Consider the following 16,989-nt stretch of genomic DNA (forward strand, 5'->3'; position numbering starts at 1 on the left):
GTGGGATCATTGAGGGAATGTCCAAAGAAAACAGGATTGGGACCTAGTAGATGCAGTGGCGAGAAGCAATTCGCGCCTACGACGTGGAAAAGGCTTCTTTAAAAGCTGACCAGCGAAAACGATTGTACTTTCGTGTTGGTAACACACAATTGCAAATGTTTATGTAGAAAACCCACTGTAATCGCTGTATGACGGTTAAGACACCAGATACTGTATATTTATAACTTATCTGAAAAGAGGAAGAATTGTTTTTGTGGAATTTTGTTGTTTTGTACATAATTAAGTACAGTTTATGGCAAGAATGAAATAACGAGTAAACTTTCGCTACTCTCCATTTTGCATTTTTATATACATGTGTTTGTTCTTTTTCTTTATTCTTCGGAAAAATGTAGATCACCAATTCACGTATTAATTAAGAAATTAACTTCCGGGCTGAAAATCTGACGTTCTTACGTTGCACCCATACAACCACTTACGCTTGTTATACACTTCTTTATTAAATGTTCGCTTGTAGCCACGCTAATTTAATTTCGTCACTTTCTCAGAGAACGGATCTCTTGCAGGAGGCCATACTTCCTTTGCGGCTGACTTTTCCTTGTAATGGTCTTGTCTCCTAACGCTGAGTACATGTTCAAAAGAGTTCTTGTTGATACTGCACAGGAAAGCCTATTCCTGCACAATAAACAACCAACTCCAAACACAAACTGCCGTTTGAGGAAATTGTTAAATTCAAATAGTACTATCTACCAACAAGGTCACTTGACTAGAATACAAATGAGGTGCTAAGAGCCGTAAGGATCAAAAGCACATTGTTTTTGGGCCCCCATATTGAAGTGAGTATCAGAGAAACCAGCGAGACAGCCTTTTGTGAATGTTCAGGTATGTGTACACTGTGGGCTCCCAGTACAGGTGAACCTGACCCACCATAGAATCAACAGCTGTCAGAATCACGATTCAATATTACAGGCTCACAAACGACGATTATGCACTTTATGGTTCTCAGCGCATCAAATGGATTACTGCACGATAAAACGCCAAACCTAATGTACTATATCGATTTCAGAATCCCTCAAACTAGGTTTATCTATCAGTATAACTATGACATATGCTGATGACTGATCTAATTTTATATAGTGAGTGAATTGGCGTATTTGTGGTTTGTGGTACCGCCTAGCGGCTTTTATGACAAGCGAACGTTGATGAAAGTCTGCTGCCGTGTGTTACCACATGGTGGCATTGACATAGACTTGCAGCTGAGTGGGAAGGTCTAGAAGAGTACGCCGCAAACCGTGCACCTTGTTTATCAAATGCGTATGTATTTTCCCTATAAGTCAATTACGTCACTCCGGTTGCGCATGCGCAGAAGCTAGTCAAAATGTGCACATGTGAAGGTGTACTCACGACCCTGAAGCCAAGTTTCACCGAGTCTAGGGCTATTTACATGCTCTTGTGCTCTTACACAACAGCCACCACTGTCCTCCACTGCACCAAATGCGCAGCACTCTTTTATCTCCTGACAGAGGTAGCTACACGTATCCGTGATTACAGTGTTGCCCTATTGCCAATCCTTAGTTCATTCACTGCCTTAAGTATGCGTAGGACGAAGTTTAGTCCGAGGCATTTTTATTGCCAGTATGTGTGTGTGTGTGTATGCGTGTGTGTGTGGACAGAAACCAGAAGCCAAATCATAATGCTATACTACCACATATCACATAACAGTAGCTGTAACTAGGAGTACTGTAGCCTGACAACTGTGTAGATGTTAGGCATGTGCCTGAAGCAGCGCAGCCTCGAAATTAGCTAATCGCACAAATTAAATAAAAGTTTTCCCTGTCTGAGTAAGGCTACCGCTCTCAGGGTTCCGAACAAACTTAATTAGGTGTGTAGACTTCGTCGATACCGGCAGTAGAGAATCTCAACCAATATTCTATGTTAATATACACAGATACTGACAAGATACCGGTTCTCGCAATTAAAAAATTTTCGAGAATGTTTTATTTTTAAGTCGTATAACAAATGTCATCAGAAATATTTTTTCGTGTGATTTAATGTCAAATTATCAATTTTCGGCTATACTTTCATGTTCTTGGGTTGGTAACCCCTTCTGGATGATAAATTTGATGATTATAGGCCAACGGGAAGTCCCGTACATCTTTTGAAGAGTCAGTTTCAGAGTGTCAAAATATGTGACGTAAATGGTCGTGTCTTCTGACTGCATTGACTTAGAAGCTTACTTACTATTCCGCTAAAGGATTATAGGCTTTAGTACGTGGCAAAAAGTTCAAGATCGTATGCCTACCCGTTACTAAGAGAGACACGTGTCAACAGACGGACAGATAATCGAATAACAAATGAAAAAATTCTTGCGATATAACGACAAATTAACAGCATACGGATTTTTCCTGTAGTTGTACTGTGAAACATTTTTTCTTGCCAAATTTCATGACTACAAGTCAATGGGATTTAATATACAGTTTTTGATGAGTGACTTAGAAGCTTCAATTTCTTACAACGCCAAGGGACCGTAGATCTAAGTATGTGGCATAAATTTCAACTTCATGCGTCTACCCGTTTCTGAGGAAAATGGTTTAAACAGTCGGACGGGCAGGTAAACAAACGAACAACAAGAAAAAAAAACAGACAAAAAATGAAGGGTCCGTTTTAACCGATTGAGCTATAGAACTCTGTAAAACGTTAATATACAGCCTAAAACGGAAAATATAGAATATTAAAAGTTGTGGAGCCACAAAGAAATAAATTCTAAAAATATTGTGTGTTCACAATGGATTATTCGGTCTTCATATGTTTAACAGTTGGTGTTTTCGGAAAACATACGCTGAAATGATGTTTTTGAGTAATGGAACTCTATAAATAAGAAAAACTCGACATAATTGAAATTTTTAATACTATACAATTTCGTTATACAATCATTATATGCATCTTTTAACACTTGTTGAATTGTTAAAACATGTAGAGAACAATACAAAACATAGTAACGTGGCACAAAGCTGTTACAATTGACGTACTGACATGTAAAACGTCGTTATAATATACAACTTTTGTAATTACAGACGATCTTTTTCTGCCAGGTAGTGCATAGTATTCCCAATTACAATTCTTTTATCTTTGCTTAATGAAACATTTGGGCGGGGAGCTACGTGAGCGTGGGTGTAATACAAACTCGTCTGATAAATTTGTGCACATTTGATGTACACAGTAATGTAAAATGGATTACCTTCCACAGAATACATCTTGTCAATCAACTTTTGTCAGGCAGAGGGTTAAGCAAGATACACTGTAAAATATATTTATATGACATTCGCTTTCTTTTGTGTGTAGGAGTGCGTAAGAAATTAGGGAAAATTTAGGAGAAGGCTGCAAGAACACGCTGTCATGCTAACGTAATAAAGTTTTGCGACGTAGGTGGTTGTATTTAGCGCCTTCTATTTAAGTTATAAACTACACACCACGGAGGACGCCGTCACCACTTACATTGGTGTAAAGTTCATTGATACAAATTCATTAGCACTTTCCAAAAAACCGTATAAACGGTATTTTATTATGATTAATTATAATGTATGACAATTCCATTTCTCAGGTAAAAAATAATCGCATTCCGTATAAAATTACCATTTTAAGAACAAATGCACTTCGTAGATTCTTCCCAGTGGAATACAAACGATTATTTCAAGCCATGACAGTCTGTTCATGTACTTTTGTATAAAATTTTTACAACGTTAGGATGATTTCATTTCCAGTAAGCACTAAACATTTCTTGAACTGATTTATACAATTTATTAAGCCTTTCTCCCAGGAAATCAGTTTTTCATTATTACCGTCGTACGTAAAACGGAGAACATAATTCTCATAGCCAGATTGGCTATGAGACCCAGTGGGTCAAGCGGTCCGAGAGACTAAAATTTAAAAATAGATATCTCCTGAATAACTGGAACTTCAGCCACCGAACAGTAAATCGAAAACCTTGTTGAGTATTGTCATTACTTGCGTTATCTGAGGAATATTTTACGAACCAACCACCTCATTTTGAGAGTGTTTCATCCTCGAACAATACGTAGTATTTGGTATAGAGAGGGAAAACTATGGCTTTCATTTTGATCTTGCGTTATAGCACATGATGATAGGTGAATGCTTCCTAAATCGAACAAATCCAGTAACTGAAAGGGGGATGCAGGTGTAGAAACTACATCTCTATTATACTGGCGGGTCATCCGTGACAGCAGAAGAATCCAGCTCTCTGGGGGATAGTAGTCTGTCTCTCTTTGGACTAAAGAGAGATACTGCTGGTAGTTACAGCCCAGACTCTTTCTGAACTGCTGAGAAATTTCAGTCAGCAAGCTATTGCACAAAAGACTGCCATTGGTACGAAATGGAATGGAAAGGTATGTAAAACGTATATTAATATGGTGATATATGACAACTCACTAGTTTAGTGAACCGGAAAAATAGTTACCAGTGAAAATCCTCACGCCCTTCACAGATCTACACAGATTAAAAAATGACAGTTATTAATTAATTATGGACATGTTATTTAATGACGAATATATCAAAGGGCTTTTCTCACAGCCTCCGGAAAAATTTTAATTAGGACCACACTTTAACAGAGCTTTTCAAAAATACTTTTACTAATGAAACGCACAAAGAGATTAAATTATATAAATTGAGATCCACTTACGTTGTTTCACCTCTGTCAACGAACAAAGACAGATGCTTATTAAAATAAATCTTACATTCGGTAGCAGACTAATTCCAAAAGGAGCGGAACTTAGCTGGTCCGAGCACTGAGGCAACTGTCTGCGAGCGGTAATACGGAGAGAAGGAGAAAGACGACAAGGGAGCACGTTATGAAAACACTTTGCCTGTTTACAGCACCAACATCGCTGGGTTTTGACAGTTATCTCAGAAAACAGTGCGTTACCAGATTCAGAGCTTTTCCCGTCGGCAAAGAAACTCCGTTAGCGTGAAAACTGCGAGCTACTCGCCTGGATATAAGCGCATTAGCCGAGCAAACGAAGCCAGTGATAGCGCTGCCTGGGGCGATGTGCGGATTCAGCAGATTGAAAGCTGCCCCAGGGCCAGCTGCAAAATTTGTTTTCGCCTGTGTAAGCGACAAAAATATCTACGCTGCTATACCTGTGAGAGCGAGCGAACTCCGCAACTGTATAGAGAAGTAAAACAAGACAAACTGAGCAATTAGTCATATACAGTTTCATCAAATGAAGTGATTTCTAAAAGAATATACGATGTATCTTCAATTTTGTGCTTATATCCACCAAATTATCCTCAGACGCCATGTGACACAGAAGAAAAACATAAATTAAATATAAATAAATACGTATAAAAATCTCCTCCACATAAAGAAAAAGTAAAATGGCATATAAAATATATGCTAGTATTTGAAGATAGGCTTCGGCCTCGAACTGGTCACAGGTATGTATAGTAATTGTGTTCAACAAAACTGTTTTCATAGGTTTTACTTTTGATATGAAGCTATATATATTTGATGAAAGATTTTTTCCTGCATCGAATGTACTTTGTACATGACTACACACACACAGACACACACAAACACACACGCAGATATGTACATATATCTCTTTGTGTGTGTGTAATATCTCAAAACTTTAAAAAATATCGTTTACATTACTCTTATTTTCTTCCTGTACTTTATCTTATAATCCATGACACTGCGATATAGGTGGCTCTCAGTAATTATTATTTTGTAGGCTGTTGCTGTTGTATATTCTATGCCTCTCTTTCGAAATGTCACGTTTTCCCTGAAAATTTAGTCCTGAAAGGGTGAAAGAAAATCTTTGGCCTCCATCGCTCTATTACGTAAATACTCGTACTCTGAAGCGACATTTAAGTACCAGTTAAGAAGTTCACTGCTGCTCTTTTCCACACACCCTTCATTAGACTATTCCTAGTTGGTTCTGACATGGTGGATAAGGCACAAGTTAGTGGTTGTCTCGTGATGGTCACTTAATAGAAAGCGGGCCTAGAACGATGGAATATCATGGTTCTTTCGACAGGTACAATATACCTACAAGATATGCAAGATCATCGTGCAGGTCATCAGAGTTACATTAGCAGCGTAGCGCTTAACAACACACGTGCAGCCCGACGAGGTATAGAGTGCGCAGTGATCCGATTGTAAGGGGCCTGTGGACACTGGTAGCAGCCTTGGGGCTACACGGAAACAACTTTGTTTAGGTGAGATACAACTATATCTAAATATCTTGACAAAATTACTGCGAATGTCCGCGTTATGTTTGTCGCGGTTTCCTCTGCGATCGAATGGAATATCGAGCCCTGGTATATTACTGTCTCATTCCAAATGCGTAATAAGTTCTGAACTTTCTTCACACCAAAGTCAGTTGCAGTTTTCAGCGGGTGCACCTGAAAAGGGCCGTCTTCCCACAAAAGGTACGTAGCGTTATGGTCTTTAACGGGAGGAAATCGCCCACGCTAAATGATTAGCAACTATATAAAGCGTTTCTGGTGAAAGACACCTGCCAACTCAACCAGTGAACTCTTTCCTGTATGGTTAAAACAGGTGCAGAGTTTCTCAGAGTCTTCCTAAACACTAAGCGTCCCGTGAAGTCAGTGCGCGGGAATGAATTCCTGAGACATTCAGTGAAAAGAAGTCACGCTTCCTACAAGTTCATCTAAGCACACGATTCATGTTGTGAGTTTACCAAACATCTGCATTCCACCATTCGTCTCGCTGTGCTCAACATATCTCTGCAAATTGGATGGGAGATATAAAGAAGATTCTCTTGAATGCAATACTGCTCTAAATATCAGTGCGATGTTATTCCCTACCAAATGGGCTTTCTGAAAATTCTTTCGCAAGGACGAGAGTTTGCGATCAGTTGCACGTACTGCCTTTCGGCGAAGGTATTAGCAATCATGTATCACATGCTTCTGGCTCTTGGCTGTCACAGTGGTGATTTAGCGGCTTTCATGATATGCGATCTTTATAAGCCACAGAACTTGTAGGACAATACATAGTGATTCATTAGCCACGTTTCTCACCTACGAAGCAGAAGTAACTTCATATACCTCTTGTCACTTACTATAGCACCTGGTTGGCCTATCATTACGATTTCACGACCTCAAATCTGTAATAGTCCGTCTCATTTCATCGCCAGCTAAGCCACGAAGAAGTGTAGAGGAACCTACTCCGAACACTTCGTTCATTATTACCTTCACAGATACCCATTTGTGAAGGCCATCAAAAGCATCGCACGCATATTGCAAAGTCTTTCGTTGTAAAGAAACATACGTCAGACTTTTATGTTTCAACATCATGAGCAGTAGTCAAGAAAGTAGGCGTATGGAGTAGTCTGTATCAGACGAAAAGATAAATACGCGGTCCGATGAGAGGTCTTAAAACACAAGAAAGGAGAATGACATCTACGGCTGCAGGTTCTCACAGACTGGGTATTGTAACGGAGTATGTAGCTATTACCGTTTCTTTTCAAAGTGAGACGAAATTAAATAACTTGCCGTTTCATATTTTCGTGTAAAGAATTCTGCAAAAGGACAACTGTACTAATCTTATTAGCAAGGAATAAAGGAAATTGCTCCGGTAGGTCGTTATAATTATGCAAGTGCAGCATAGTCTTTAACAAGAAGGTATTCTGCAAAGAAACATGGCGTCTCTCGTAAAAACAAAGCGATATTTCCATTGCTAGATTTCGCTACTACTTCACTAGATTCCCGTCATAAATAGTCGGTCACGTCCATAATTATTATCCACTTTATCAGGTCTGACATTAATACAAAGCTATTGACACCGTTACAAGGAGTGGCGATGTGGTGGGGCCAACGAAAAGTTACTGCATAAATCACAATTTCCGCTTGTAGGTAAACGTGGAGTGAAATCTTAGTAGGCAGTGTCTTGTATCTGAAAAATGTACGATCATTAACAATCTAAACCAGATCTGATCAGTAAATACAGCTCTAAATATTTCCCGGCAGCGAAGTGGTGACAGTGAGTTGATCTTCTTCACGATATTCACACAGACTCGTGATAAAGCGTTCATGGTATAGCCAAATTTCCGAAAGCTTTACTTGCTGTAGCGTTTGAGGCTGAGAGGCTTCTCTCGTAGCTGTAGCCACGTGAGATGGATGGGAAAAAGAATCTCACGTTCCTTTATTCAGAGTTAAATTTTCTTTCTGTACAAAAAACACTGAATTGTGGCTGACGTGTCTAGTGATTGACCAAATGCAAATTAACTTAATTTCTAATATTCAAACAAAAATTGTAGGATATGAGTCAATTAACAAAATTTTATCCATGTGGACTCGATTTCTCGTTGGATTTGTTCATGGATAGCCTCACAGATAAAACATGACTACAACTGAATACCTTCATTTCACATAGATGTCAGTTATACAGGAATTAGCGACGCGTCTCATATATAAACTGGGTATTCTACCGGAATATCATAGTTGTGACATTCATGTTTGCTCTAATTATTTGTGGTGGAGAACACACTTATTTTTGTACAAAAAGTATTCATTGTGTATGAGCAGATGCGTAGAGTCTTTCATCGGGATATCACGCAGGGTGGCGGTTTTCTAGACCCCCTCTGTCTCTGCACATCCCCAGGTTGCGAAGTTTCGAGACGTTGCGCCGTGCGGTCCACACACACACTGCAGGCCGAGGCTACCTCGTCGGGGCGAGCAGCAGCGGCAGCGTCGCCAGCGCCAGAAACCAGGACGTCGACGCTCGATCGCGCAGGAAACAAAAGCCTTGAGCCGGGTATCTTCCGGCGCATCCAGATGTTACTGCAACAGAGACGTTACCGTACGGCGATTTGTAAGACGTTTTAAATCTGACGCACGCTTTTTTCGTAAAGAGCCAATGTGCAACAGAATGAAAGACTGAATACAAGATTTCATCAACACTGTTCAGAAAAGCAAAGAAAATGGTATAAACTGTCTCGTATTTGCAGATAACTTTGCTACAGTTTCTGAAAATGTGGCATCTGCTGTGAATCAAATTAATCCTGAAAAGAAACAGCCAGTAGGACCAGTTTAAAGATTTCTGAACAGAAAACCAAATCTTTCAACACCCAAAAAATGCACCAAAATTTCCCAGAACGGGTATTGCCCAAATACAGAAGGTTAGAAAATTTAAATATCTTGGGAAGATAACCCGGTCAAATTTTTCGGAAAAGCAGCTATAGAAGAAAGGATAATTTCCAAGAATGTTTGCCTATCGAAGTCGCGGGCTCCATACGATAGATATCGAACTTGCGATTCTAAATCGATGACGCGACTGTGGTGGCGGGCGTTATGATAAATTATTTGTGAGTTCCGAGGGAAAGGGATGTGAATGGGATGTCTGCTATTGCAAACGTTTCTTCTGCCGATTGCCTCACGTGGAAGAATCTATTTCCATGCTTGTGCAATGTAGAAAACTGATGAAATTTTTGTCGGAAATATGAAGTAATACCGTATAACGAAAGGAGGGACAGTGTAGATTGTGGTGGGGTGAAGTCTATAAAAATTCGTAAGAAGAGTTCTGATAGTCAAATACTTCTGCAATTTCATTGCCGAAACTGTGGTAAACCAACTACTATCAGGAAGAATAAATGGTTTGGCTATTCCAAATTATAGATTAAGATCAGCATAATTCTTGTATTTTGCTAGATTAGCGACTACACCCTGCAAGCAACGGCATCGGAAACTGACATATCTACCAGTTCCGTGTGCGAAAATTTCGGGTTTTGCAGAGAAGTGCGTTATGTAATAGTAATGAAGGGCAGTGTACCAGTCGCTGGACCAAATAAAGTTGTTGAAGTGGGGGAATCGCACTTAGCAAGAAAGAAAAAACAGAGCCAGATTTTTAAAGAATGTAATCAAACATATTTGGGTATTCTGTGGTACAGGATGAGAGTCCCAGAAGTGCTTTGTGGTAAGAGTGTTCTCCAGAGACGAGGTAACTTTAGTTTGTTTGATAGAGCACTTTATACTGCCAGGTAGCAAAGTAATTACAGACGGCTTTCAGTTCTACAAGACACTGAAAGCAAATTGATTCAACCATGAGTTCTTCAACCAGTCTGTAGCGTTCGTGTCTTCCGATGACCCCAGTGTGCACACGCGTAACATCGAGTGGCTGTGGAAATCAGTGAAATCTTCCATTTAAAGGGAGGGGCGTTCAGGAGAAAGAGACCAAATCTACTTGTTTGTGCATCTGTATTTCAATAACTTGCGGTTGCAAGGAAAAGTTGACGCATGTGACACTCTACCCATATTTTTGCCTGACATTGGCAGAGCCCACCCAGGTTACGGCAAAAAGGGAATGCTTCCCGTACCATACACATCAAATTTTTATTTTCTCATGATGATAACGTCGACGAAGAGTGAGGTAAGTCGTTTCCTTTGTAATTACAGGCATTTTAGTAACGCTCTTCTTTTGTCGTTGCTGTAGTGACCACTATGAATACGTTCATAACACCCGCTACCTCTGTCGTGTGATCGATTTAAAACCGCACTTCCGATATCTATCGTCTAGGGCTCGCGGCTCCGATAGGCAAACATTCTTGGAAATTACCGAAGAAAGGACACATAAATGAGAAAAACATATCATGTAATTAAATATATATATAAAATATATTTTGAACATCGCCGCACTACAGCAACTTTTACAGGACAGCAAGTGTAATAGCCAAACAGTTGCCATACATAGTGGTTTTCATTTAACCTTTATCATGGTTGCAACGGATTTGAACCCGTCTTCCTCAGAAGGACAAGAAACAACCTTGACATTAGCAATCAGTCAACAATCAGTGTCTATTATACCTGCTGTTCACAATAAAAAATTCCTCTCCAAAATCCAAAAATAAGCGATTACGGTACAGTCGTGAAGCCAGAATGTCTATATTCATGCGACTGTCTAGAATTAAAGTATAATTTAGATAAATCAGGAATAATAGAAATTTGATTCATGAGAAGAATTGGCCACGAGAAATTACGGATGGTTGAAAATTACGAAGTAACGATGGAATTTATGGAAGCCCAGAACACACGTCAGAAGTAAAGAGAAATATCCCAGACAAGTGGCACTAAGACTCATACTCAAGGCCATGGCTCATTCGCACATTTTGATAAGTGAGTTTGCAAGTATCAAAATATGTGAAATATATGCCCGTTTCTTTTGATTGGGTTGATTTAGAATCATAAATTTTTGACATCCACAAGGCACCGTAGATCTTACTATTTTACATAAATTTCAACTTGATACCCTTACCCATTCCTGAGAATAAGGAGCCTTAGTAAATGAACAGACAACAAACAGACAGACAACAAACGGATCCTATAAGCCTTCCATTTTTACTGATTGAGATACGGAATCCTAAAACGACTGGTATTTGACATTTATATCGAACGCTAGGCAGTAGATTAACCAAAAGAATTTCAATTATTTGTGCGATAATAAGAACAAGGTGTATTCACGAACTAAAATAAGTATTTAGAAAACTAACATACAAAAGCTGAATAAACAGTTGCCATAGAAGTGTTTAGGGGAAAATATAGAAGGTGGCAGGGTTCCATGGTGTGATTGGAAAAACTTGTGAGTAATTGTCAGAAGCAATAAACAAGGAAAAGAATCACCCGGAACTCCAAAACTTCTCCATCATCAACACTTACGTCTGGTGAAACAGCACGTAGAGCGATGTGTCCCCTTTTCATCCATATACTCTCACAATAAAGACATAGATCAGTAGAAGGCAAAGGGTCATTTACTTGTGTCTGAAAGTCTCTGTTGAATAAAAATGCCTTTTAGGTTGCAGCTAACAAATTGCCATTACATTCGGTCTCCATGAACTGCACAAGATGACTGTCTAGCGTTGTGCATCAGGCAGATGGAGATGGCACATTCGTTATTGCACAAAACAAAATTGCTGCCTTCCTTTCCAAGACCAACACATTTCATTTCATAGAAGAATATACTGTTGCCTTCATTCACTCAGTTTTTAGCTGCTGATGTTTTCAAACGTATCGCACTTTGACAGTTGTCGCAGAATTGGTAAATGTTACACACACTACTATCCCTCTCTTTTCTGTCATAAAATCTTATAATTTTTTGACAGAGATGGGATACGTAAATGAATTTTTGGTAAAGTAACACACAATTTTTAAATCATTGCTGCTAAAACCATTATTTAGTTCGTTTTTAATACCGTAAAAGTCCCCACAACTCGCAAGCGTTTTCAGTGAATTGCTCCCCCTGTTAGGTTTACATTTATCTTCCGCTGAACTATGTTAACTGGATATTTAAACGTAATTTAGGTCTTCACCCAATCACTGTATCTTGTCATTTTAAGCGGTAATTCAGTAAAAAAAAAATATTACGTACAGTCGTGCTTCATATAATAACCGCAGATCAACAAATGTTTATATTTGTACACCATAGACAATAACGGCCACAAAACACAAACATATAAGAAATGCAAGGAAGGTGTTACGTTGCGGAAACAGAACAACAGCTCTCCAAGATGCCTGGCAGTGAACTTTTAATACAGACCATATGAGGCGAACGTCCATATTTTTTATTCCAAATGTATTTTTCATTTTTACTTCATGGTGGGCCTCGTAATCTAGTAACAAATTGCTTTTCTGGAAACCAAGAGGTTTTTGTGACCTTACAAAGTAATATATTAAGGAAGTCTCAGTCGAAAGCTAAGATTAACTCCTCGTGGCAGGGGTTCAGAGTCATGTAAAATTTTGTAAATGACGTATTGTTACCTTTTCACCGTGAAATTATATATTTGTAAAACGCAATGTTGGAATTTCGAATGTGTGTTTACTACCCAGTGGAAATAATCACACCATGGCACATGCCAAAATTTTAAAATCATCTGACATGGCATGATACAGAAGCTGGTTTCATCGCGTTGTATTCCTGATTACGACTTCTTTTAAGAAGTGCTCTCTTTGAATCACTTTGTTGATATAACGCTGGTACGCAGATTTGTTTCCGCATGCATACGCAGTATTGTGAGATGTAAATGATTCCATATTTGTTTTTGTTTCATATAAAACAGAAGCTGGTTTCATCTATTGTGTTCCGTATGCGCATTTACATTTGTTCCTGCCTACGAAACCGTGTGTGGATTGCTCGATTTAAATGTGTTGTTCGTATTCTCATTTTAGTTCGCATTCGATCTTCATACTTTCTCGCATTTAATGGAAAACTCCACGTTACATGCTTTTAACAGGACTGGTATTCGACTTTATTACATCTTGTCGCAGAATGATTACGTATTGCTACTTTGATTGTCGTAAATACTGTCACGGAATGAGAAAGTATTTCAGCTTTGAGTAGTATTACTTCCTTTTAGCCACTGATTATGAGTTATAGTCATAGTGACTAAGGTATACTTCTCTGCAAATTCCGAAAACGCAATAACAGTTACGCAGAAGTGATTACACGTTATTACCCGGTGCTACAAACGATATATTTTAGCAGAAATCAATGTACGCGTACTAAAATCATTCTCCCACCTCAATGCGAGTTTACAAGCAAAAAAAAAAAAAAAAAAAAAAAACTCAGTCTCATAGTCTAGATCTCGAATGACTAGTGTATTCTGTAAACTAGACCTTACTAAATGCTGTAGCATTCAGAATTGTGGAAGTGAATTCACACTGACCACACAATCACATGTACAATTACGCATATCGATGCAGAATATTTTTGCGGCGTATTTATATCTGCCACAATAATTTCGTACTCTATCTCTAAAACCACAAAGGAGATTCTGGCGAGATGTAACACTATTCAGAGAAGAATTACATACTCATTCCATGAGAAGATGTAATATAGCTGAATATTAGTCTGTCGAAAACTGCTAAAAGAGCGTTCTTCATTAGGTACGTGAAAGTGCGAAAATCGGATACGAACAAAAGTTAAGTAGAGCATGAACAACGTACAGCGCATTTACTACAGCAATTCACATACGTATTGGAAGACAGGAGCAATAGGCCACAGAACACTGTATAGTGAAACTAGCTTCTGTTTTACACGACACACTGGACTTGCACTCGGGAGGACGACGGTTCAAACCCGCTTCCGGCCATCCTGATTTAGATTTTCCGTGATTTTCGTAAGTCGGTTCAGGCAAATACCTACAAGCAATATATTCACAGTCCAATTGAAAGACTGCACCACACAGATGAAGTAGTTATCAGTAACACACTGCTATATGACCAGGTTTTGTTTTGTACGAAACCAAAATAAGTATGGAAGTTGTTTCCCACCCAATATGAAACCTTGATAATGGGTTGATAAACTTGGAGCGTTGCAAGCGTCTTGGCAGCGAAGCAAGGACGTGTTACCGGAAGTCAGTTTATGAGTTCCATCACTATGACCAGAGAAGGTACGAATGTTGGATGCTACGATAAGGAGGGAAGTCGGCACTCTAACTCGTCCCAAACATGTTCTGCTAGTCTCAGGTTGGAACATAGGCCAGGCTAATCCATTTCAGCAATAATACAACTATTATCTCACAGATGCTGCTTTTGGATAGGGTGTACTGTCTTGCTGAAAACAATAACCGTATTTTCAGATCTGTTTCTCTACTCTATGCAGAACACAATGCTGTAAAATGTGTTCATATCCTTGAACATTATCGTCTTCTTAAATGCAGTAAGGGAAAACTACGAGGGCAGTTCAATAAGTAATGCAACACTTTTTTTTCTGAAACAGGGGTTGTTTTATTCAGCATTGAAATACACCAGGTTATTCCCCAATCTTTTAGCTACACAACACTATTTTTCAACGCAATCTCCATTCAATGCTACGGCCTTACGCCACCTTGAAATGAGAGCCTGTATGCCTGCACGGTACCATTCCACTGGTCGATGTCGGAGCCAACGTCGTACTGCATCAATAACTTCATCATCCGCGTAGTGCGTCCCACGGATTGCGTCCTTCATTGGGCCAAACATATGGAAATCTGACGGTGAGAGATCGGGGCTGTAGGGTGCATGAGGAAGAACAGTCCACTGAAGTTTTGTGAGCTCCTCTCGGGTGCGAAGACTTGTGTGATGTCTTGCGTTGTCATGAAGAAGGAGAAGTTCGTTCTGATTTTTGTGCCTACGAACACGCTGAAGTCGTTTCTTCAATTTCTGAAGAGTAGCACAATACACTTCAGAGTTGATCGTTTGACCATGGGGAAGGACATCGAACAGAATAACCTGTTCAGCGTCCCAGAAGACTGTAACCACGACTTTACCGGCTGAGGGTATGGCTTTAAACTTTTTCTTGGTAGGGGAGTGGGTGTGGCGCCACTCCATTGATTGCCGTTTTGTTTCAGTTTCGAAGTGATGAACCCATGTTTCATCGCCTGTAACAATCTTTGACAAGAAATTGTCAACCTCAGCCACATGACGAGCAAGCAATTCCGCACAGATGGTTCTCCTTTGCTCTTTATGGTGTTCGGTTAGACAACGAGGGACCCAGCAGGAACAAACCTTTGAATATCCCAACTGGTGAACAATTGTGACAGCACTACCAACAGAGATGTCAAGTTGAGCACTGAGTTGTTTGATGGTGATCCGTCGATCATCTCGAACGAATGTGTTCGCACGCTCCGCCATTGCAGGAGTCACAGCTGTGCACGGCCGGCCCGCACGCGGGAGATCAGACAGTCTTGCTTGACCTTGCGGCGATGATGACACACGCTTTGCCCAACGACTCACCGTGCTTTTGTCCACTGCCAGATCACCGTAGACATTCTGCAAGCGCCTATGAATATCTGAGATGCCCTGGTTTTCCGCCAAAAGAAACTCGATCACTGCCCGTTGTTTGCAACGCACATCCGTTACAGACGCCATTTTAACAGCTCCGTACAGCGCTGCCACCTGTCGGAAGTCAATGAAACTACACGAGACGAAGCGGGAATGTTGGAAAATATTCCACAAGAAATTTCCGGTTTTTTCAACCAAAATTGGCCGAGAAAAAAAATGTGTTGCATTACTTATTGAACTGCCCTCGTACATGAATAAGGACCCTATACGTAATAAGCTACCAATTCCTAGGTGCCAACATTGTGTCTTTAATTGCAAAGTTCTTCAGGTATTCGGCACACCTAAGCCTTCCATCGCACTGCCATCGGGTGTAGCGTTATTTTCACTCGTTTTCAGTCATCCACTGTCAATTGCATCACTCCCTATACCACATCAAAGACCGCATAGAACTGACTGTGGAAATGTGAGGCTTAAGGGGAATCGCTCGACCATTGTGTCTATTCTTTTTAAGTCTCTACGCGCAGCCATTGAGTTAGCTGGAGTACTGGTTGTAGTTGTTGTGGTCTTCAGTCCAAAGACTGGTTTGATGCAACTCTCCATGCTACTCTGTCCTCTGCGAGCCTCTTCATTTCCGAGTAACTACTGCAATCTACATCCTTCTTAATCTGTTTTATTGTATCCTCTATTGGTCTTCCTCTACGATTTGTACCCCCCACGCCTCCCTAACTTGGTGATGCCTTGATGCTTCGAAATGTGTCCTCCTATCCGATCCCTTCTTGTAGTCGGGTTGTACCACAAAGTTCTCTTCCTCCCAGTTCTAATCACTACTTAGTTACGTGATCTACCACACTAATTTCGAGTACATTTCGCCTTTCGCCCTCTGTATTTACCTGTGCCACATTCAGAATATGAAAGGGAGTATTTGAATCAAAAGTGTTAAAAGCTCTCTCTAAGTCTACAAATGCCATAAACATAGGTTTGTCCTTCCCCAAGCTGTCTTCCATGAGAAGTCGTAGGGTCAGTATTGTCTCGCGTGTTCCTACGTTTATCCTGAAATCAAACTGATCTTCCCCGCGGTCAGCTTCTACAATTTTTTCCATCCGTCTGTAAAGAATTTGTGTTAGCATTTTGCAACCGTGACTTATTAAACTGATAGTTCGGTAATTTTCACACCTGTCAGAACCTGTTTTCTTTGGAATTGAA

At 39.9% G+C, this 16,989-nt stretch overlaps 1 protein-coding gene across 1 annotated transcript in view; it reads right to left on the reverse strand.

Annotated features, from left to right (window-relative positions):
- Positions 1-2,882: 2,882 nt before the first annotated feature.
- The window catches only part of LOC126194782 (uncharacterized), a 369,006-nt gene continuing 354,899 nt past the window's right edge, over positions 2,883-16,989 (reverse strand). The window contains exon 6 of the mRNA XM_049933081.1: positions 2,883-8,817. Within this exon, the coding sequence (XP_049789038.1) occupies positions 8,696-8,817 (122 nt within the window). The 3' untranslated portion in view covers positions 2,883-8,695. The remainder of the gene's footprint in view (positions 8,818-16,989) is intronic.

Source organism: Schistocerca nitens, chromosome 7, assembly GCF_023898315.1.
Source record: "Schistocerca nitens isolate TAMUIC-IGC-003100 chromosome 7, iqSchNite1.1, whole genome shotgun sequence".
Lineage (NCBI taxonomy): Eukaryota > Metazoa > Arthropoda > Insecta > Orthoptera > Acrididae > Schistocerca > Schistocerca nitens.